Genomic DNA, 22682 nt, shown 5'->3' with positions numbered 1-22682 from the left:
GGTTCCAGGCACAGGCATCTTAACCTGTTACCACCGGCTCTGTAGCCGAATAATGGCTACAGTGCTAGCTTAATTTGCCAGGAGAGCGTCAATTGAAATCCTTCCATGAGCGCGCTTCCCGCGTGCCCCCTGCAGTGCGCGGACAGCACGCTCTGTGATAGCCCAGTCCGAAGGGCCATTCACAGCGCCCCTCTACCACATGGTCAATGAAAGCTGATCACGGATGTCAACACAAGCCAGTTATTGGCTTTGCCAGTGCCACCTATTAGTGTCCATCAGTGCCCATCAGTTCAGCCTATCAGTGCAGCCTATCAGTGCCTATCAGTGCACATCAGTAAAGGAAAGAAATTGTCTATTTGCAAAATTTTAGAACAAACTATGGAAAAAAATGTTTTTTCAAAATGTTCAGGCTTTTTTTGTTTGTTTAGCAAAAAATAAAAAACCCAGTGATGATCAAATACCTCCAAAAGAATGCTCTATTGGTGTGAACAAAATTATAAAAATTTTGTTTGGATACAGTGTTGCATGACCGCACAATTGTCATTCAAAATGTGACAGCGCTGAAAGCTGAATATTGGCCTGAGCAGGAAGGGGGTAATAGTGCACTGTAGGCAAGTTGTTAAGTAAGGGAAACTGGCAGTGAAGCCCTCTGGCTTCACAGCCGAATTACTACTGCGCATGTGCATGCGCGAGCCGCAATGCGCTTTGTGAGTCTTTCCCCAGCCTTCTAGGTGCCCGATCCCCCAAAAAAGTACCAAATGTGGCAGTGGATGGGGAGATGCAAACGAGTGAAACTTCCCCTTTAGGTAAAGTTCCGCTTTAAGTCAAGGATTTCATTCTTTGCAAATTCAGGGTGGGGAATCTCCTGTATAAAGTTCATTGGTTCAGCACTGACCCTTTTTTTTCTAGGTTTAGATTGAAGCCAAGCTCATCCCTACTGGTAGCCATTCTGTGGAAGAGGTGGGAAACCCAAAATTAGTCACCAAAACAGGAACACATCTTTTCAATGGGGACAGTTTTTCTGGTGACAACTGTCTAAGTGGGATTGCTATTCACTTTGAAGAGATTTCCTCTCAATTACCATTGTGTCTGTAGCAAAGGAAGTGAAGGAAAATCTCCCCAAAGACACACAGACACACTTTCAAGTATTCAGTGAACTCCCAATACGAATTAGCAAACAATGCCACTGTGCTACAGTACAACTAATACAATTTGCAGTAAATCAATGTATTCGTAGTTTTTCCATTGCTATAATGAGCAGGTCTTTCACAGGACGGGGCTGTAGATTCTTACCAGTTAATTCTTAACAGATGAGCAATGACATATCCTTTTCTGAGATGTACATCTTTCTGCAATGCTTTATATAGACTGAATTGGGGAAGGGGAAGAGGCATGACTAATTTCTGAACAACCAAGGGTATGCAAAATTAGACAACATTAAGAGTTTTACACATTTAGACTGATAAGAAACTGATAGGTGGAGTTGAGAATTCCTGACTCACAATATCACAAAACAAGGAGTTGGACTCTAAGGCCACGTATACACGGTCGGTCCAAACCGATGAAAACGGACTGAAGGACCTTTTCATCGGTCCAAACCGATCGTGTGTGGGCCCCATCAGTCAGTTATCCTTCGGTCAAAAATGTTAGAACTTGCTTTAAAATTGAACCGATGGACGCCTAACCGATAGGTCAAAACCGATGGTTAGTATGCAAAAGCATCGGTTAAAAACCAGTGCATGCTCAAAATCAAGTCGACGCATGCTTGGAAGCATTGAACTTCTTTTTTCTCTGCACGTCATTGTGTTTTACGTCACCGCGTTGGACTTGATCGTTTTTTTAACTGATGGTGTGTAGGTACATCAGACCATCAGTCAGCTTCATCGGTTAACCGATGAGAACGGTCCTTCGGACCGTTCTCATCGGATGGACCGACCGTGTGTATGCGGCCTAAGATAGCATGAGTTTGTATATTAAGGTGTCACAATGTACTTAAAGTGGTTGTACACCCTGTACAACCACGTTTACCTACAGGTAAGCCTATATTAAGGCTTACCTATAGGTGATGGAAATATCTCCTAAACCTCCATGGTTTAGGAGATATTTTCAATAAAGCCGTGCGCCGATGTCTACGGCGCATATGCACTTTAGAAAGGGCAGATTGTGTCGTTTGGGGATGGCTCCTTCCTGTTGCAACATTACTGCGCACCAGTGCACAAATTAAGATCAATAAAGACATGGATGAGTGAGTTTGGGGTGGGCCTAAACAGAGTCCTGACCTCAACCTTATAGAACATCTTTGGGATAAACTCGAGCAGAGACTTCGAGCCAGGCCTTTTCATCCATATACACTTCTCGAAGAATGGTCAAACATTCCCATAAACCTTGTGGACAGCCTTCCCAGAAGAGTTGAAGCTGTTATAGGTGCAAAGGGTGGGCCAACTCAGTAATTGAACCATACGGACTCATGCCTAGTACACACATACGGGATTCCCGTCGGTAAGTCCGCCGAGAATCCCAAGGGGAAAACCGAGAACCTTCTCCGTAAGTTTTTCCCCCTACACACAAGAGTTTTTTCTGACAGGAAAACTGCCATGAGAGCTTTTGGCCGGGAATCCCAGCCATGTGTATGCTCCATCGCAGTTTTTCACATAGAAAACTGCCAAAAAAAGCTGGTTCTCTTTTTTTTTTTCAGCAGTTTTCCCGACAGAAAAACTGCGATGGAGCATACACACTGCTGGTTTTCCTGGCCAAAAGCTCTCATGGCAGTTGAGAGCCATAAGACTGGGATGCCATTAAAATTCATGTGCGTGTAAAGGCAGGTGTCCCAATACTTTTGGTAATATAGTGTGTGTACCACCATTTGTTCATGTACTCCATGCTAAGCATACTAATGTGTACATTCATTTTAGTATGTGTGAGCAAAATCAAAAAATTGGCTATGGTATGGAGGTGAAAGGGTTAAACAACAATCGGCTTGGCTTACTCAGATTTGACTTGTTATTTATGTATGCATCAATTTGCATTATCCAGTTATATCACTGTTCCAGCCTAAAATTAGGAAGTGGAATGTGGGAGAATGGAATGGAATATATTAGCTCACAGAGAACTGGAAAACTGCAGCACAGGAATCAACCTGAAACTGATATTGCAGCTCCTGATTATGAGCATTACATTTATTTAATCTTTAGTACCCATTTTTTATCAACCCTTAGTTGTAGCCAATATCGGTACAGCACAAATAACTCCAAGCCTGATACCATGTGGGAGTACAATCGTAGATGATTATAAAACCTCAATGGAAAAGGTGCTTTTCTCAGTTCTACCTATGAGAACTGCCACCTAGTGCTATTCACAGAGACTTCAGTAAATCCTGTTATTGTCATGAATGACTCAGTATTGTTTTCCCTTCTGTACATTTTCCACCTGTTTTGTTGTATACTTGTGGGTATATAAAGGACCAATATGCCCAGTTGGCTTATGGGAAAGGCCATTGATAATACATAGGTAGATTCACGTAGAAAGGCTTATATTTAGGACGGCCTAGCCTAGCCTGTTTAGGCTACACCGCCGTAAATTAACTAGGCTAGTAGTGATTTTCAAACCACTTACCTGCTAATCTACGGCGGCGTAGCCTCAAACGAGCGGGTGTAAGGGCGCCTAATTCAAATGACTTGGAGGGGGGCATGTTGTATGGAAATGAGGCTTGACCTCACGTTTTTTGACACTGCGCATGCGCCGGGCGACTACATTTTCCAGTGCGCATTGTGGCTAAGTAGGCTGTACGGGCCTATTGATTTCGACGCGGACGTAAACGACGTAACTCCCGATTCGCGGAAAGACTTACGCAAACGACGTAAAAAAATCGAACCTCGTGGCGGGAACGGCGGCCATACTTTAACATTGTTATTCCACCTCATAGGTGGAATAACTTTAGGCCGCCTTAGGCCTTACGGAAACAACGTTAATCGACTGCGGCGGGCTCGCGTACGTTCGGGAATCGGCGTAAAAGCTCATTTACATAATTACGCCGGCCGCAATGGAAGCGCCACCTAGCGGCCATCCAAAAAATTGCAAGCTAAGATAGAACGGCGCAAGCCGGCCTATCTTAGCTTTGTTTAAGCGTATCTCTATTTGAGCATACGCTTAAACAAACGCCGGCGTAGATTCAGAGTTAGGTCGGCTTATCTACTGATAAGCCGGCCTAACTCTTTGTGAATCTACCTAACAGTATTTATATAAAGAGTATTTATATTCATGCCTGCCTACATCTGTGTGTGTATGGGTGCGTATGTAAAATGTTAAGTTATCAGACCTGAAGGTATCTGAGACCATGAAGGTGGAGCTATTACATTATAAGTAGTGGACCCCATGGCAAGTATTCATTTTATTAGGAAGATGGTTTATTACGAGGAGGGTAATTGTATAAATGATGTTATATTCAGAAAGCTAAACACGTGAAAAACTGCATTAGAGAGGCTTGCCAATGTTATCACAGACCTAACCTAGATTTGGAATATCACACAGTGATCCAGACAGGGCCGTCTCTAATGTTGATTGGACCTTGGGGGCCCTCCCATGCAATTTTGCTCTCCACCTGCTCTGAGATATACAATAAATATCAGCTAGACTTAAAATCAGTTTACTCTATCAGATCAGGCAGTGATTGCGATTGGTTGCCAGAGGTTACGGCATATCATTACCACTTTACTGACTGGTTGCTAGAGGTTACAGAACACATTAAGGCTCACTGATTAGTTGCTAGAGGTTACAGCACATGATTTCTTCTTGTTGATTGGTTGCTAAAGATTACTGTACAGTAATACTGCTCACTGATTGGTTGCTAGAGTTTACATCACATCATCTCTTCACTGCAGAGGGACATGATATACATATGAATGCTGCCTTTATTTACATATGAATGCCACCACTATTTACATATTAATGCTCCTGTTATTTATATGTACATGATGGTTATTTACATGTAAACATGTAAACACAGGGTCTGCAGGTGAGTCATCTGTTCACAACAATAGGGCAAAGCTGGGCAGCATTAGTAGCAGCACTTCACACTGAGATATGAGGACATAGCAAAGGACTAAAACTTCAAGGGACAAGGGAATTTAAACTGGTATAGTTGGCAAGTATGTGGCAGCTGCTTTGGGCCCCACAACAATGGCCTAAAGCCCTGGATCCAGACCATAAGTGTGCGCAGCCAATTGCATTAGGATGTGCACCCCTAAGCTCAAACACATATTACAGATCACTCACGATGAAAGGGAAGGGGCCGGTAAGTTACATATTTACCGGCCCCTTCCCCCACTCATCCTAAAACATCCCTGCAGCAACAGCCAGAAGGAGAGAACAGAAGGGAAGCCAGCAGCGCTGCAAGGGGAAGGAGTGGGGGAACCAAGGCAGTAGGGGGAATCTGTGCTGCACAGGGTGATTAGGGTGTGCCTGGGCACACCTGGCACACCCTGTGCGCACGCCTATGATCCAGACACAGTTAAACTGTAAGCTAATAGAAAACCAGTGTTGTTGGCTTGCACTGCTGGGGTACTAAGGAATGGTAACTGAATAGAGTTATTGGGTATAGAGTTACGACTAGATAGAAAGGAGATTTAAGGCTGCCATGAATGACTTGAATTAGGGCAGATTCATGCTGAATTGTCCAAAACTCGAGCCATGGGTGTCCCTGTAGGCAAGTGCCTAAACGTTCTTTGTATTTTGTACCAAAGAGTTAATGCTTGGTGACTTAATGGTTAATAGCCTTTCCCCCTGCTTGTGTCACTTCCTGTTGAGAAGGAATGTATATAGGAGGAGGCAAGGCCTCGTGGTCTGCTGGGAGTGGAAAGTGGACCATACACGTAGAGATATAGCCTTTTTGTCAAAAGTGGGTCAACTTCATAGCGGGACCCTTATACGGGGCAAAGGATTAAATCTCTATTATACATTTGTTGAGAACAAGCACATCGAAAAGGTGTGCACACCACAGCATTTAGGAAAAGGAGGATGTTGTGAAAAATGTTGTGTTTGGGAATGTTGCACCATGATATGTTATGGTATGGAAACAACTAAAGAACTGTATTTACAAGTTAGTAAAAGAAGGTCTGGTTACATAACAACGTCTGGTCTGATTCCTGAAAAAAGAGTGATTTATACAGTGAATACTTTTTGGGGATTGAAGTGTAAATCTTCACATCAACCCTCTGGCTGGTGAAGAGCGTAAAGTATCAGGAAGGTGGAGCAGTCAGCTCTAGTGAGGGAATGGTGGTGGCCCCATTTTACTGTGTCCGTGTCCTGATCTGAAGCGTCAGCGGCCATCTTTGAAGAGTCTTTGGCCTCTAGTGCTGGTTCCTACGGCCCGCAGCACAGAGCACAGGTCTCCTCACAAATTACCTCACAGTTTTACCTCACGTTTATTTCTTCCTCTCACATTAACCCTCTGGCAGGTGAAGAGCGTAAAGTATCAGGAAGGTGGAGCAGTCAACTCTAGTGAGGGAATGGTGGTGGCCAATGAGAGAAGTTTCATGGATAGAGGAGGTCTAGCACATGATGCCCCCTAGGTTCATATCTTAGGGCCCACTGCAGAACAGAACCAGCCCTTAGGAACTGGCCTGGAACCACAGTGTGTGAGTCCTTGCAAAGCGGGTGCAGGGGCACCTTTTGCCGTTCAGATGAATTGGGAAATAATGACATTATATTTTTGTAGTACATATATGATACATGCTCTCAACCTCTGTTTCCCTGCAGTACGAGAAGAACAGCTGCTTACAATTGAAGACTATGACCTCAATGTTGTACGACTGTGCTTCCAAGTCTTTCTTGCTGATGAACAAGGGAAATATACCAGAGCTCTGACACCTATTGTCTCCAACCCAATTTATGATAACCGTAAGTTTCCTACGTCCTTATAACCAGGTGTGGGTTCCAGTTATGTCTGGCTTAACTACGCTAATTGTGCCGCCCTCTACACTTTTTAATTCACCTATACCAGTGATGGCAAACCTTGGCACTCCAGATGTTTTAGAACTAAATTTCCCATGATGCTCATGCACGCTTGAGTGTAGCTGAGCATCATGGCAAATGTAGTTCCAAAACATCTGTGGTGCCAAGGTTCGCCACCACTGACCTATACTGTACAACAGGCATATGCAATTGGCGGACCTACAGCTGTTGCAAAACTACAAGTCCCATCATGCCTCTGCCTCTGGGTGTCATGCTTGTGCCTGTCAGAGTCTTGCTATGCCTCATGGGACTTGTAGTTCTGCAACAGCTGGAGGTACGCTAATTGCACATTCCTGCTGTACAAGAATACAAATTAAAGTATTATATACCGTATTTATCGGCGTATAACACGCACAGGCGTATAACACGCACCCTAACTTTAATAGAGAAGTTCCAGGAAAAAAACATTCTACACCCCCCTGCGTATAACACGCTGGCACAGTTTACCCTCTATTTTCAGGGTAAAAAAGTGAGTGCTATACGCCAATAAATACAGTAATTGGATGTTAATTGCCTGATTTTAGTAATAAAATTAATAACGTATAGGTTAATGAGGTCCTAAAGGAAAGACAAAGTATCTACATCCCCTAAATTTTGCCTTTATGGCCTTTCCTTTAAGCCTGCTATTAATTGATTTTACTTTTAGTTTGAATGTTTAATTTCATTATTTTACCTGGAACCCAGCGGGTTGAACAAAAAAAAAAACGTACAGCTCAGTTTGGAGCCACTGCACCAACGATCTCTCCCGCTGAGCAATTGTGTTCTTACAGGGGGGCGGCCCACCCACCAGAACACTGCGGTCAGTGCTCTCAGCCATTGGCTGAGGACCTTTGCTTTCTATGTCAGCCACTGTGCTTAGGTCCAACACCCCCCCAGATGAATAACAGATAGAGCTGGGTAATCAACAAAACTCATGTTCCATTCTAATTTTACAGCTCTAACTGAGACTTTACAACGGGCGCAGCTGGTAGCAGTCTGATGGGGGCAACACTAAGATTGTAGGGTCCATACCAGACAATCCTTCCTCAGTACATGTTCAGTCCTGTGTATGTTCAGCCTCTTGACTGCACAGCACCATTGACTGTTATGGTGCAAACAGCTGTGTGCATCATAACTAACATTGACACTGCGGGTCCAAGCCATCTGCCTTCTAGCAACCAGCGGCACTGTGTGGCCTGACCATGAGTGTTCTAGCCATCAAAGATGCTGTTCATCCCCAGTGCCTCACACTGTCCCTTGTTGCTAGGACACAGGTGGACAACTCCGTGAGGGGGGGGGGGCCCCAGCACAGCCCTGGTAATGCCAAACCGGTAGTGCAGTGGCTGGAGAATTAGGTCTCTTAAAAATAAATAATGCAGAACTACATTGCATCTGAGCACCAAAATCGCTATTCTATTCATTTTTAATATTCAAAGCAAACTCACCCATCCATCCATGTCTCCGTGCTTTATTTTGCTGAATAATTGATTTGAAAAACACCCCCCCGCCAGCATTTATGGTCGTGGCCATCCTAAATAAGAGCAGATGATTCATGTAACAATTACTCCCTGGAGTCTATTTGCCCTTAGCTCAGGCATATTGGCAGAACAGTTTGCTGAGAAAACCCCCTGCTCCTTTTCTGAAGACTCGTGGGATGTATGACATCATTTGCATAGGCCTGGAAAACAGAAAGTTACTGAAGAAATGTAAGAAAAAAATAAAATGGTATACTTTCCTATCTATTTTATTGCTAGCAACATAAGGTTTAAAAATAGTCAATGTTGATTGAGAAAGTTAAGTTCTGCTTCAATGACTTTGTGTATTTGTGTATAGTATGTGTGTGTGTGTGTGTTTATTTTTATATATATATACACACACACACATGTATATATATATATATATATATATATATATATATATATATATATATATATATATATATAATTTCCTTTCCATTTTGTGTGGTATCAAAGATAGGAAGAATCTTAGTGTTTCTTCATAGTTTGACTATTTTACCATTTTAGGAGCTCCCAATACTGCCGAGCTACGGATCTGCCGTGTGAATAAAAATTGTGGGACTGCAGCCGGAGGTGATGAGATATTCCTGCTATGTGACAAAGTTCAGAAAGGTACAAATTTTACTTCTACTCCAGTCAATGAATTATTTTGGGTTGATGTACTAAAGGCAAATAGACTGTGCACTTGCTCCAGAGATTAATACGTGAGATACAGTTTCACTTTGCAAAGAATACCCAATCACATGCACTCATTTACTAAGCTTTGGAGCAACTGCAAAGTGCACAGTCTTTTTGCCTTTAGTAAATCAACCCCATTGTGTTAGGTGTTTATAAGAAATGTCTAAAATAGACCCATGTCTGAAATAGACCCAAACCCCCTATTTTGGCTTTTTTTCTTATTATTTGATTGACATTTAAAACCTTTTCATGATAAAAATTAAATTTCCTAATATAGGGGTAGTAGAGCTTTTGTCTATGACCCTAGCAGTGGCACAGTGTGGATGCAAAATGCTTAAGGGTTAAAAAAAAACAAAGTAGCTGTAGCAGTGTGTATAATATATATATATATATTTATATATATATATATATATATATATATATATATATATATATATATATATATATATATATATATATATATATATATATATATATATATATATACTGTAGCAGAGCGTCCCAGAGAGAGCCTGGGAAAGTCCTGTTTGGGGTTTATACCTCTCCCAGGCTCCTCTCTTACACATTCAGGGAGCTCTGATCCAGTTCAGGTGTTTCTCTTTGCCAGGTCCATTTAAGCTCACCTGAGCAAACAGCCTTTTAAATAGTAACTTACTACTGCTGCCCACATTCTCCACCATATGTAACCTGAGGGATAGGTAGCAGGTACAAAAGCTCCCTGGGATGAGCAGGCACAGATACCAAGTCCATGGGATAAGTGAAAAACAGTGGGGTGTTTATTGGTGTTATATACAAAGTCTATTTACAGGTGCTGTACAGTGTGCAGAAAAACAAACAGAACAAAGAATAATTAAACAAAAACCTAGCCGTGTCTTGGCTCTAGCTATACAATATATATACAGGCCCTCACTACCAGGCTGAACAAGCCTACAGCTTGTCAGCTTAAACACAAACTGCTTAACAGTTTTCCACCAACATCCTTGCTCTCTCACAGATCAGGACCATCTGTGTTTCCTAGGCAGAGCAAAGGCTGTCTGCTCAGGTGAGCTTAAATGGACCTGGGAGAGAGGAACACCTGAACTGGATCAAAGCTCCCTGAATGTGTAAGAGAGGAGCCTGGGAGAGGTATAAACCCCGAACAGGACTTTCCCAGGCTCTCTCTGGGACGCTCTACTACAATACATACAGTGGAACCTCGGTTTAAGTGCTAACCAGGAAGAGAAAAATCTGTAAAAGGATGTGCACTTTCTAAAGGATATATACAGATGAAGACAGCAGATATACATGTAAAACTTATGTAGGGAGATTTGTTTCATCCCTGTGTATCATCTGAGGCTGTTCAATTCACTGGGTATATGTGCGGGTTTACATCCACTTTAACTAAATGAAGTGTTTAGGTCTGACCTACCTATTATTCCAAATTTCCAGATCTTATTCTGATTAGCAAGCTTTCCTTATAACTTCTCCATTACATTATTTTGCCATTATTATCGGGTAACAGCTATATATCAGAAAGTAGCACCCCTCCCCTTGAAGAGGGGCACTGGCCCTTGGCTTTCTGTGAACTGGTGATCTTTTTATTGAATTTTTCCGTTACTGAACATAGCTAATGTATTACAGATAGCATGGTTCTTCCATAGAGTCCAGATGAAACCATGGAATATACAGCTATATTGTGGACTAAAACATGATAATAGGGCTATACAAAAAAATGTCCTACAACCTTTTCACTTCACTAACTATATATCTCAAAATATTTAATTTTTGTTTTATGTAGATGACATAGAGGTCCGTTTTTTTACTGACAACTGGGAAAACAAAGGAATCTTTGGACAAGCTGATGTGCACCGTCAAGTAGCCATTGTTTTCAGGACTCCTCCATTCCCCTTTCCTATCACTGAGGTTACAACAGTAAAAATGCAGTTGAAAAGACCATCTGACCAAGAAGTCAGTGAACCCATGGATTTCAGATACATACCTTGTGAAAAAGGTGAGAACTTGTCTCCTGATAAATATAAAGCAGAATTAATATACTTTATTACATTCTATGCTAAAGCCATCATCCCTTCTTGCCAATTTCTGGAAAGATCTTGGAGTTACTCAAATGGCTGAAAAAAATCATGTGCATCACCATAGTTATATCGCTATGAGTTTCTATGCCACTTGCTTATGAGTTTCTCTACAAAATGCTGAGCTTTGGTGTGTAGGGAGTCAGAAAGATAGTGCTTGTGCATGGATTCCCATAAGATCTGGTCCCGGAATGCTTTTACCAGTCCCTTTTCTAATATTTAACCACCTTGATAATGGGATTTTATTCATTTGTAACCAGTGGTACCAAACAGGAGCCCATTAAAGAGGTTGCAAAGTCTTAAAAAAAGAAAAAAAAAACCTGCAAGACAAAGGCACCGCATACTAGCTCATTTTAAAAGACTTACCTTAGACGCAACCGCACACAGCTGAGATGGCTGAAATTTTCCCCAGAGTTTCTTCTTGGTTCGCGGGCTCTGGCGATGTGATTGGCAAGAGCCGCCATGATGTCATTCCCACGCGTGAGCTGGCGTTCACAGCACAGGGCTTGGATGGAATGGCACCTGCAGCCGTTCCATCAGAGCGCATGCGCCAGTGATGTCACTAGCTGCATGTAATGTAATGTAATGTAATGTAAATATCTTTAGGAGATATTTACACTACCTATAGGTAAGACTTATTACAGGCTTACCTATGGGTACATGTCTGCAGAGGAAGTTTACTACCTCTTTAATGAAGGACTATGAAGGCCATTTACTGGCTTCCCTCTTAAATATTGTTCACAAAGGACTGAAGCCATGTCAGAAATAACACTAAAATGACACAAGATGACAAAGATCCATGTCTGGTGCAAATGGAACATGGCATAGACTGGTAACCATGAAAAAACATTCCTAAGAAAGAACATGTAGGTCAAATTGCAAGCTTTGTATGGATATACTCAGGGCTTTTTTGGATATGGCTCAGACCCTTGGGGGGGGGGGGGGGCTGATCACCACAATTACTTGTAAACATAGAAGTGCGGTTTCTGTGTTTACAAGTGGCAGCTCTGCACTCTGTGTGTAACCCCTCCCCCCCGAACTCTGCCATCTGTATGTAATGCAATCCGGGTTTTTAATGCCCCTTTAAGACCCTCCTACTGTTTGTGAAATTTGACTGACCACAACCACTATTTGATGTGATTTGGAGGGTGTGTGTGGGTGGAGGGGCTTTGGGGGGTCGTGGTTTAGTTCCAGCACCTATTGTTTGATAAAAAAAATAACTGGATATACTAAACATTAAAGTGGACCTTAACTCAAAAAGTGAACATTTGCTATGTCATATGGAACATCTACATTCTACAAGCTTTATCTGCCTGTGTCTCACAAGATGTATGGTGTCAAAAGTGTCCGATATGTCCGCCATAATGTCGCAGTCACGATAAAAATCACTGATCACCGACATTACTAGAAAAAAAAAAAATATTAATAAAAATGCAATAAAACTATCCCCTATTTGGTAGACGCTATAGATTTGGCGCAAACCAATCTATAAACACTTATTGTAAAAAAAAATGTTTTACAAAAATATGTAGAAGAATACGTATCGGCCTAAACTGAGGGAAAACATTTTTTTTTTATATCTTTTTTGGGGATATTTATTATAGCAAAAAGTAAAAAATATTGCAATTTTTCAAAATTGTAGCTCTATTTTTGTTTATAGCGCAAAAAATAAAAACCGCAGCAGTGATCAAATACCACCAAAAGAAAGCTCTATTTGTGGGGAAAAAAGGACGCCAATTTTTTTTGTTTGGGAGCCACGTCGCACGACCGCGCAATTGTCAGTTAAAGCGGGGGTCCACCCTATAAAATAAAATAATTTTTTTTTTTTTCTTCTAGCCTAAAATTCGGCATTGTAGCGCAAGCTACAGTATGCCGGTCTTAATTTTTTTATCGCCGTACTCACAGTGTAATCGTACATAGTAGATCCAATCCAGACGGAAGGTGATTGACGGCCGGCTCTGGCGCGTCACGCTTCTCCGGAAATAGCCGAAATAGGCTTGGCTCTTCACGGCGCCTGCGCATAGTCTGTGCGCAGGCGCCGTGAAGAGCCGAGACCTACTCCGGCTGTCTTCGGGGAGCGTGACGCGCCAGAGCCGGCCGTCAATCACCCTCCCTCTTGAAAGGAACGCCCATTCCCCGCGGGCAGTCGGAATCTTCTATGTACGATTACACTGTGAGTACGGCGATAAAAAAATTAAGACCGGCATACTGTAGCTCGCGCTACAATGCCGAATTGTATGCTAAAATGTTGTTCTGCAGGGTGAACCACCGCTTTAAAGCGAGGCAGTGCCGAATCGCAAAAAGGGGCCAGGTCTTTTAGCTACATAATGGTTCGGGGCTTAAGTGGTTAAGAGGTTGACGCTGATACAAGGATGCAAAGCCCTGCCTCTACCAAGATGACTTGGTAGCTGCAGGAAGGCCGCAGCCAATACTGGTGACTAGTCCTTTACCCCTGCTTGTTATTTATGGGCATAGATTTCAGAGTTCTGGTTCTCTTTAATGTCACCATGTCAGAATTGTAAAAGGACATAGTAATCTTTTATTAGCTGAAATAAAAAAAAAGAATGACATATTTGGTAAATCAGTATAGTTTGTATTATAGCATGTTGAATATATGAAATAATTGTAACTTTTTTTTTTTTACAACCTATGTAGACCAATATGCAAAGAAGTTTAAAAAAAGTGAAGAGATGTTACGTATATTCTGGGGTGAGTAACAATATAATTTTGTTTTTCTTTTCATAAACTGTATACTTTTAATAGTGAATGGTTTGAGCTATTAGATATCATCTAAACAAAATGAGGATATTATTATCAAGTGCTTTATTATGTATTTTGTTTTGATTGGCTTTTTTCACAATTTGAAAAAAGACCAGCAATTAAAAGCCAAGGGGTCTCCACACTTTCAAAACAAAGGGCCGGTTTACTGTCCTCAAAGTTTTACTAAACCCAGTAATATGAAAATAGTTATTCTGCCCCCCCCCCCCCCCCAGTGCCCACAGCTTATAAATCATCTTTTTACATTAAAATACTGCCACTATATACCTTTTGGCTGATCTGTATAACACGGTCAAGTGATAAACTGCAGAGTCTGTCCAGTGCTGAGAGTTCAGGTAGGAGAAGATTTCCTCAATAGCCTGTGTCCATGTGCTGTTATGGGAGGCGGATCTTCCAGGAATTAAGATGTAACATCCCACCCACTGTGTTCTTTTTTTAGATACTGCGCATGGAGTAGGAGGGAGGGGCTGGGCTGTCATTTAGGATCTGTATACATGCCCAAATGTGCGATGTCAATACCATGTAAACTGACTAACTCAGCTCAAGACAGGAAATTTTCTCTCCAGCAATAGAGACCAAACTGAGCATGTGCAGGGGGACCACTGTGACTCTGTCTTATCTGGCCTTGCCCGGAGAGAACCTGCAGGAGGGGGGGGGTGAGGATCTGTCAATACAGGATAAAAGAGCCTATTTACAGAATACAGAGAATGAACCTCTTAAAGCAATAATGCACAAAAAAAAAGTAAAAAAAATTTCCTTTAAGCATGTTATACAGCACAGCACTTGTGCTGTGTCATTTGGCCCCCATAACACCTGAAATGCCTTGCTGATCCTGCCTGGCTATACCCTACCCCCTGTAAACTGACCACGATAATCAGGGCTGTTAAACCCTGACAAAGTGATCAGAGTACGTGCCTCAGTCATCCGCAACCCTGCTTTCCTGTGTCTGTGTCTCCTCTTTCCTCCTCCCCCTTCCCTCCCTGCCTGTCTGCTCGTACCAGTGCCCCCCCCCCATAACTTTTACCAAATCTTGTAATCTTATAATAAGTGTCCCTGTGTCTGTGTAATGTAAACAAATCTGCCGATCAGTACCTATATAAGCGCGGCTCCCGGCACTCAGCTGGCTGTCGGCTCTCTCTCCTCTCTCCCCCTCCTCCCCGGCTGACATCAGCGGGAGTGCTCGGCCCCACTCACTGGATCTGTGAGCCGGAGAGAGAAGATAGCTGACAGTCAGCTGAGCGCCAGGAGCCAGGCTTATATAGGTACAGATCGGCAGATTGTTTACATTACACAGACACAGGGACACTTATTATGGTACAGAGAGGATTACAGGATTTAGTAGAAGTGGGTTAACAACCACTTTAAGTTCCACAGTGAGTATAACAAGCATGCTATTCTGCATATACAGACAGATTTTACTGTTGTGGGTTTAGTAACATTTTAAGACTGGGTTCACACTGCTGTATGGAATGGCTCACAACAGGGGTCCGGCGCGCATCCCTGTTCAACGTTTCAGGTCAGATTTCGGTCCGAATTTTGGGTTGAATTCGGACCTGAAATGGACCAGAAGACACACAGGACTCCTGTGCAATTCACTTTGGAGATGTGTAAACTGGCTCCATGGAGAGCCAATCAAAATCTCCTGACATGCGAATTGGATGCGGAGAAATCCACATCCGATTTGCAATAATGTAAACCCAGCCTGAGACTTTTAGGGGGCCGAACTATGGCCACTGGGAGTAGAAAAGGTCCCGCATTCAGTGAAAATAAACAATGCCCTATTCTTGGTGTCAGTGGGAGGAATTGTGCCCTATCGTTGGTGTCCTTGGGAGGAATTTTGCCCCATTATTGGTGTCATTGCGAGGAATTGTGCCCCTTTCATTGGGGTCAGTTGGGGGGGGGGGTTATGCCCAGTTGTTGGTATCAGTGGATGAAATAGGTAGGTAACAGGTAGCAAAGAGCCGCATCTGGTCCCAGGGCCACAATTTGGAGACCACTGGTGTACAGTATGGTATTATACAGTGTACTAATGTATCCCTGCAGCTCTCGCTCAACCTGTGCTGTGTGCTTCAGAGCCATACTAGCGGACAGTGGGCAGACATAGGCAGCCGAACAACCCTGAAGTGTCGTAATGGGAAAAATATAGTGGTGACTTTCACTTCTTATATGTCCAGCTGTTTGCCCCAGCAAAAGCAAGGTTCCTCACCAGGTTATGCACCAGACACAGCATAGATAATGGAACAGATTGCTCCTGATTAACGAAGGGGCTAGCTCCTACTTTAACAAAGGGGCTAGCTCCTACTTTAACAAAGGGGCTAGCTCCTACTTTGTTGATTAGCACCAGGATATGCTCAGATTTCTCTGTTTAGAAGAGTGTGACAGACTTTATGACACTCTTTTTTAAAACCCCCAATGTGTCTTGTCAACATCATCCTCGATAATGTTTCCTAGTAAGGAATGGAAATAGTAACATTACTAACTGGTGGTGTGTTTCTTTGGTAGATTCTCAAAAACCTCAACAAATGGACAAAGCAGAAAGCTTGTTGGCAACCATGTCAAGATCCAGTGACAGACAGCGAACTATTAAAACAGGTAAAAATGATTCCCATAACTTTGTGATTTTGATTTTACCCTGCTATCAGTCATTATAGCTTCACTGAGTGATCTATAAATATTAGAAGAGACTCTCCCTTTTTTGTCTTACAGAACCTTTCTTTCTTTCTAATGTTCAAAGTTGTGTACAACCTTCAGTAGAGTCCATGACACAGAAAAGTGGCTCTCTTTTTCCTTTCGCCATGCCTCCATCAACAGAAACCAGAACCCAGTCTATACAAATAGGCACGTCCGCTAATTATCCTAACTTTTGGTCAGTGACGGAAGGCCAACCATCAATCTCAAACAATTTTCAGGATTTCTCCTACAACACCATGCCAACAACCACATTTCTCCAAGCACAGAAGGGAGGCCATGTAGGAAAACTTCAGCAAGTTGCCACCAGCCATGTGGAGTATAATACCCTGCTGCAAACAAACAGTTCCCTAAATCAACAAAGGTTTAATACTCCGGAGAAGCTATATACAGATTCCATGTGTATTCAGGATGTCTCCCAACCACCCAGTTATCCTTCTGCATCTTTTGGAAGTACCTCGTATGCTTTTTCCTACAAAGATATAATTAGAAGAGACGGCGGTCACTTGGCACCAAGTAGAACCAATGAATCGTCATTGCCAGGGATGACTGTGACCAGTTTACCTCAAACAAATTATTTTGATTCAACAAGTCAGAGCACGTCACATGACAGTATGGTGAATCAGCAAGGTTCTGATCTTATGGAAACCATGTGTGTAAGCGTTGATTCTGAACTTGAAAGCTTTTTTGAGAATCTACAACAAAGCATGTCGAATCCATAGTACCATTAAAATGAACAGTCATCCATCAATAATGCACTTGTTCGATGCAAAGTTGAACTGCCATTGTTCAGGAAACTGTGGATTCAGAGAAGAATTTGCTAGATTGGCTATTTCTCCCATACGGGCTTCCTAGTTTGTCCATCCACAATTTTTCTTAGATCGGGATTGTTTTGATTTTTTTACAATTTAAGGGGTGCCAATTTTTTTTTTTTTTTTTACTGATTATTTGGCAGAGATAATCTGTCTATGTCATATGTCTTCCTCCATATCCCGTATCTTTACTGTGTAGCAGTTCTGGTCTCTGTATTCAAAGGATGTAAATACGGACAAAATTATAATATGCACAAGATTAGCCATGTAAAAATATAAACGTTTCCTACACTAGGTTCCTTTTCTGAATTAAAACATGGATTTCACTGCAGGAAAGACTATGCAGGGCAGTACAAATGATGTGTGCTGTGGTCACATTGTGAAGAAAATCCTGTTTCTCCAGTAAGCAATAATGTCATGTGAGTAAATGCGGATCAGCAAGCCTGAGGCCCCGTACACACGCCCGAGGAACTCGACGGGCAAAACACATCGTTTTGCTCGTCGAGTTCCTTGTGAAGCCGCCGAGGATGTCGGCGAGCCGAAATTTCCCATTCAACAACGAGGAAATAGAGAACATGTTCTCTATTTCCTCGCCGAGATCCTCGTCGGCTTCCTCGGCCGAAAGTGTAGATACGGCCGGGTTTCTCGGCAGAATACAGCTCCGACTGAGTTTCTGGCTGAATTCTGCCGAGAAACTCGGTCGTGTGTACGGGGCCTCATTGTCAATGGTGGCATGTACTGGAGCCTTGAGCATCCTATATCCCAGGGGTCTCCAAACATTCGAAACAAAGGGCCGGTTTACTGTCCTTCAGACTCTCGAAAGCCCAGATTTTGGCCAGCGGAAGTGGAAATTTCCTGGCATCTGTGGGAATAAACATCTGGTATTAAGGGGAGGAATAGTGCCCCATTAGTGTTGTTAGTGGAAGAAATAGTGCTCCATTGCCTGTGTCAGATGGCAAAATAGTGTCTCGTATCAGTGGGATTGATAGTGCCCGATAAATGCAAGCAAAGGGTCGCATTCGGCCCAAAGGCCACAGTTTGGAGACCACTGCTATATCCAGTAGTTAAAGAACTACAAGCTCTTTACAGCTCTATAATAAGACTTTTCTTGTCTCTACTGCACTGTAACAGTATGATATCACACTTACTCTGAAGGAGGACACCAAACTGTATTTTTTTTATTGTAAAATCCATTGTAAATATAGGGAATGATAGAGTAACCCAGATCGTTGCTGCAATATTCAGCAATTAATAGCTTTTTCTATTGTTTTTCGTGCTTATATTTTATTTTAGAAATTACTATACTTATTGCTCGTGCCACGTTTATACACATTTTTTTTCAGAGCCTTTTATATTATTTGCCAGTGTGCAAATATTAATGAATAAATGTAATGACTGTGTCATTGTAACTAGGTCTTGGCTAAATGAGCTGTATGAATTATCACTTGTAAACAACTTTTGTTGAAGATGGACTTAGATTCCTGAGGTTAGGAGTATACTTATGCACTTGGAATGAAACTCAATCAAAATCTACAATTCTTATATGTGTGCATGATAACTGTACACAGTGTTGGTGCAACAGCAGGTAACATCAGAACACCAGCAAAGAAAGGATCTTTTATTGGCTATTTTTCAAATTTCCCAGTTGTCCTCCACTGTGCATGCAAAGGTATGACTATGAATAAATTTACAGATTTTGTCCCCGTCAGGCGATAGACAATGAAGATTGTTTGGACGCTTTCATAAGGACTGACTGCCATCTTTTCTGTGTTGTTTTTTCTCTTTTTGTCTCAGGTCCGTTCGTCCGTTTTTCAGGCGTGCCAGATCAGACCACCCTTTGTTCTCTGTGGAGTGGTGAATATCAACCGACATTTGATCCAGGCTGCTCAAAACAGACAGATGGGGATCCCCATCTGTCAGGCGGATCGGATGACAGTCAGATGGAAACAGACAAGCAGTCCATTTTCATCCAACCGCTCCATAAAGAACAGCGGGCTGTATCAGTGTCTGCTCTGCATAGCGGAGCAGACACAGACCTTTCATCTGCTTGCTCAGCAGGGATCACCAGAGAGATGAAAGAGTCTGCCCCATCTGAAAGGGCCAAAGCCTTGTACACCCCCTTTACAATGTGCTGTAAATGACAAACTTTATAGAGTAGTCAGTTTTTGTAGTTCAGTTTGGACGGCCCCCTCACACATTAAAAAAATTATATATTTAGGGTAAGGGATTGGAACAAAATGTTCCCATTTGTGCGTTGTATACTTACTTGATATTTAGCCAAAAGTGGATGGAATAGAAACAATCCATGGACTGGACTTCAAAGGCAGATGGCTTATGCTCCGCTCCTCTCCCCCCCTCTCCGCCGACGCCTACATTCTAACTGTTGGCACCCGCCCGTGACAGCTTTTGGCTTTACCGCCGGGCACTTACTGCGCATGCACGAGCGGCGCTGCGCTACCTGAGTGGATAGGCGATCGCCTGGGACCTGTCACATGTCCCAGGTTATCGCCTACGGGGAGGGGCCGCCGTAGGCGATATGACATATCACCTAAGCGCTCCTGGCCGGAAGGAGGAAGTGTGACAGGAAGTCCCACTCCTACTGAAGCCCCCACTCCTCCCCCAAAAAAAAATTACATGCCAAATGTGGCATATAAGGGGACGAGGAGTGGTTTAAGCAGAAGTTACACTTTTGGGTAGAACTCCGCTTTAAGATGCCAGTAACCCGGGAAGTCATTTCATGACATTGCTTCCGGATTACTAGATCCGAGACCAGAACGATGCATTGTCTTTGTTCGGTTCTTCGGCCAGCCGGTGAATGTACCGCCTGGTTGCTTGGGCCTCCCGGTGGGGCAGGAGAGCCTGCTTGTACTAACAGCCGAGCAGCTGCTGAGCCGCGTCGGTTGTTATTACAATAAAGCCGACCGTCCACTCTAAAGAACAGTACCACAGCTGCATGCATGACCCCGGTAAAACACCTTGAAGCAATATCGGTAATTTTTTTGGAACAATACTTCTAAAAAAGTGAATATCGGTCGTCGCACCAATAATCAAACCCTACTTTTCTGTATTGCTTCTCATCCATATATGTTGAGGATACACTTACACCATAATGCATACAGAACTGTGCTCTTCATTGGCACCTGTAATCATGCATTTATATTTTGACTTGAAAAGGACCCGAAGGGCAGCATATCCAAATAATACAGCTTGTTGGATGCTGCAATGAACAGTATATATGAATATGTGCTCTATAGGAAAGCAAAGCTTTGGTTGCAATAAAATACAGGGTAATAGCAGTGTGAATAAAACCCTCAAGCAGGAGAGGTATAGTGGAGAGTACAGAATCATGCGACCATGGACTGCAGTCATATCTAAAGCACACCATCTTGCCTGGATAGTACTTAGCAGTGACTGTGCGTAGTGCACTGGTATTGGTTTTAAAGCCAACCTGCAGTTTGCCCTTTTAGCCAATGGGAGCAAAGAAAATGCCCAGTATATCCAGGTATGGCAGAGCATAGGGCCTAGGGCTGTGACAAGGGGACAGGGAAAGTCCCCACCACTGGCTGGAGCACATCACAGCTTATAAAAAGCTGCCGTTCCTTACTTCTGGGGACTAGAAAAATTGGCAGGGGGAGAAGAGGAGAGTACAGTTCACTGTCAGTAGCACTTTGCATGTCTGTTATACCTGTGATCAAAGACATTTCAACAAGAATTTAAACAAAGAGGTTGATTTACTAAAACTATAGAGTTCAAAATCTGGTGCAGCTCTGCATAGAAACCAATCGGCTTTCATTTTTTTTTGGCAAAGCTTAAATTAAACAAGCTAAAGTTAGAAGTCGATTGGCTACCATGCACAGCTGTACCAGATTATGGACTCTCCAGTTTTAGTAAATGAACTCCATAGTCTGAACTTGGAAATATTAAGGTTGGTGTAGGAAAAATTTGTCAGGCAGAGGTAGATCAGGGACATTATACCTGCATTAGGGAACAGGAAGCCAGCAGTGAGCTATTGATGGTAGTTTACTTGTACCTCTGCAATATCAGTGCCTGGTGTGTGTAGAATGAGGTTCTGAAAGTATTCTATAGTGTTTAGTCATTCAAAAAAAGATCCTGAATTTGTTGTTCGACCTGTCTAACTGATTTAACTTACTTTTGAATGTTGAGTCCATGTTTATGAAATGGTTTCAACTTTGAAACACTAATATAGTTGTAGAGATTTGGTGAGATATAACAAGCTTCAAAAACTTGTGCTACTGTATTTATTACTTTTAAGCCTAATAAATACTGTATATGTCTCTTGGGATCTTAGTGGTGAGATTTCTGAAAATGAGTTTCCATCTCCACCAACCTACCAAGATCATTGCAGTAGGGTACCATGCTCATTTTTTCTATATACACCTTGGGAACTATAGTGGAAAGATTTCTGAAATCTCCATCAACCTACCAAGATCATTGCAGTAGGGTACCATGCTCATTTTTTCTATATACACCTTGGGAACTATAGTGGAAAGATTTCTGAAATCCCCATCAACCTACCAAGATCATTGCAGTAGGGTACCATGCTAATTTTTTCTATATACACCATGGAAACTATAGTGGAAAGATTTCTGAAATCTCCATCAACCTACCAAGATCATTGCAGTAGGGTACCATGCTAATTTTTTCTATATGTACCTTGGAAACTATAGTGGAAAGATTTCTGAAATCTCCATCAACCTACCAAGATCATTGCAGTAGGGTACCATGCTCATTTTTTCTATATACATCTTGGAAACTATAGTGGAGCGATTTCTTGAAAATAGTTCTCATCTCCACCCACCTCGTAGCAGTAGGGTACTACGTTCCCTTATTTTATAAGAAGGAAAAAGCATCAGGACAAGTGAGGTGGAGCTGGGGATCAGGAAGATCTGGCTGCTGGAGTATGGAAGAGTTATTGAGGCCGGAATCACACTAGTGCAGTGCGAATTTCAGCTCTCTTATCTCTGCAGAGAGATAAGAGAAGTGTTCAGCAGATTAGCAACGTTTTAGATGCGAATTTGGAGACCTGGAAGAAGTTACGGGTGAGAGGAGAGTGGGGGAGAAGTGTATTGAGCTGAATGAGAGAAATTCCTGAAGAGAACTGAACACATCTGCGAATCAGCTGCGTATCCATA

General features: G+C 42.5%; 1 protein-coding gene across 1 annotated transcript in view; it reads left to right on the top strand.

The window, feature by feature from the left end:
• The window catches only part of REL (REL proto-oncogene, NF-kB subunit), a 74771-nt gene extending 56739 nt beyond the window's left edge, over nt 1–18032 (top strand). Inside the window, exons 6-11 of the mRNA XM_040351139.1 lie at nt 6754–6894; nt 9012–9116; nt 10960–11172; nt 13907–13960; nt 16532–16621; nt 16736–18032. Of these exons, the coding sequence (XP_040207073.1) occupies nt 6754–6894; nt 9012–9116; nt 10960–11172; nt 13907–13960; nt 16532–16621; nt 16736–17439 (1307 nt within the window). The 3' untranslated portion in view covers nt 17440–18032. The remainder of the gene's footprint in view (nt 1–6753; nt 6895–9011; nt 9117–10959; nt 11173–13906; nt 13961–16531; nt 16622–16735) is intronic.
• The last annotated feature ends 4650 nt before the right edge of the window (nt 18033–22682 follow it).

This window comes from Rana temporaria, chromosome 4 (genome assembly GCF_905171775.1).
Source record: "Rana temporaria chromosome 4, aRanTem1.1, whole genome shotgun sequence".
In the NCBI taxonomy this organism is placed as follows: Eukaryota; Metazoa; Chordata; class Amphibia; order Anura; family Ranidae; genus Rana; species Rana temporaria.
The sequence above is the reverse complement of the archived record's forward strand: the minus strand, read 5'-3'. Positions and strand labels throughout refer to the sequence as shown.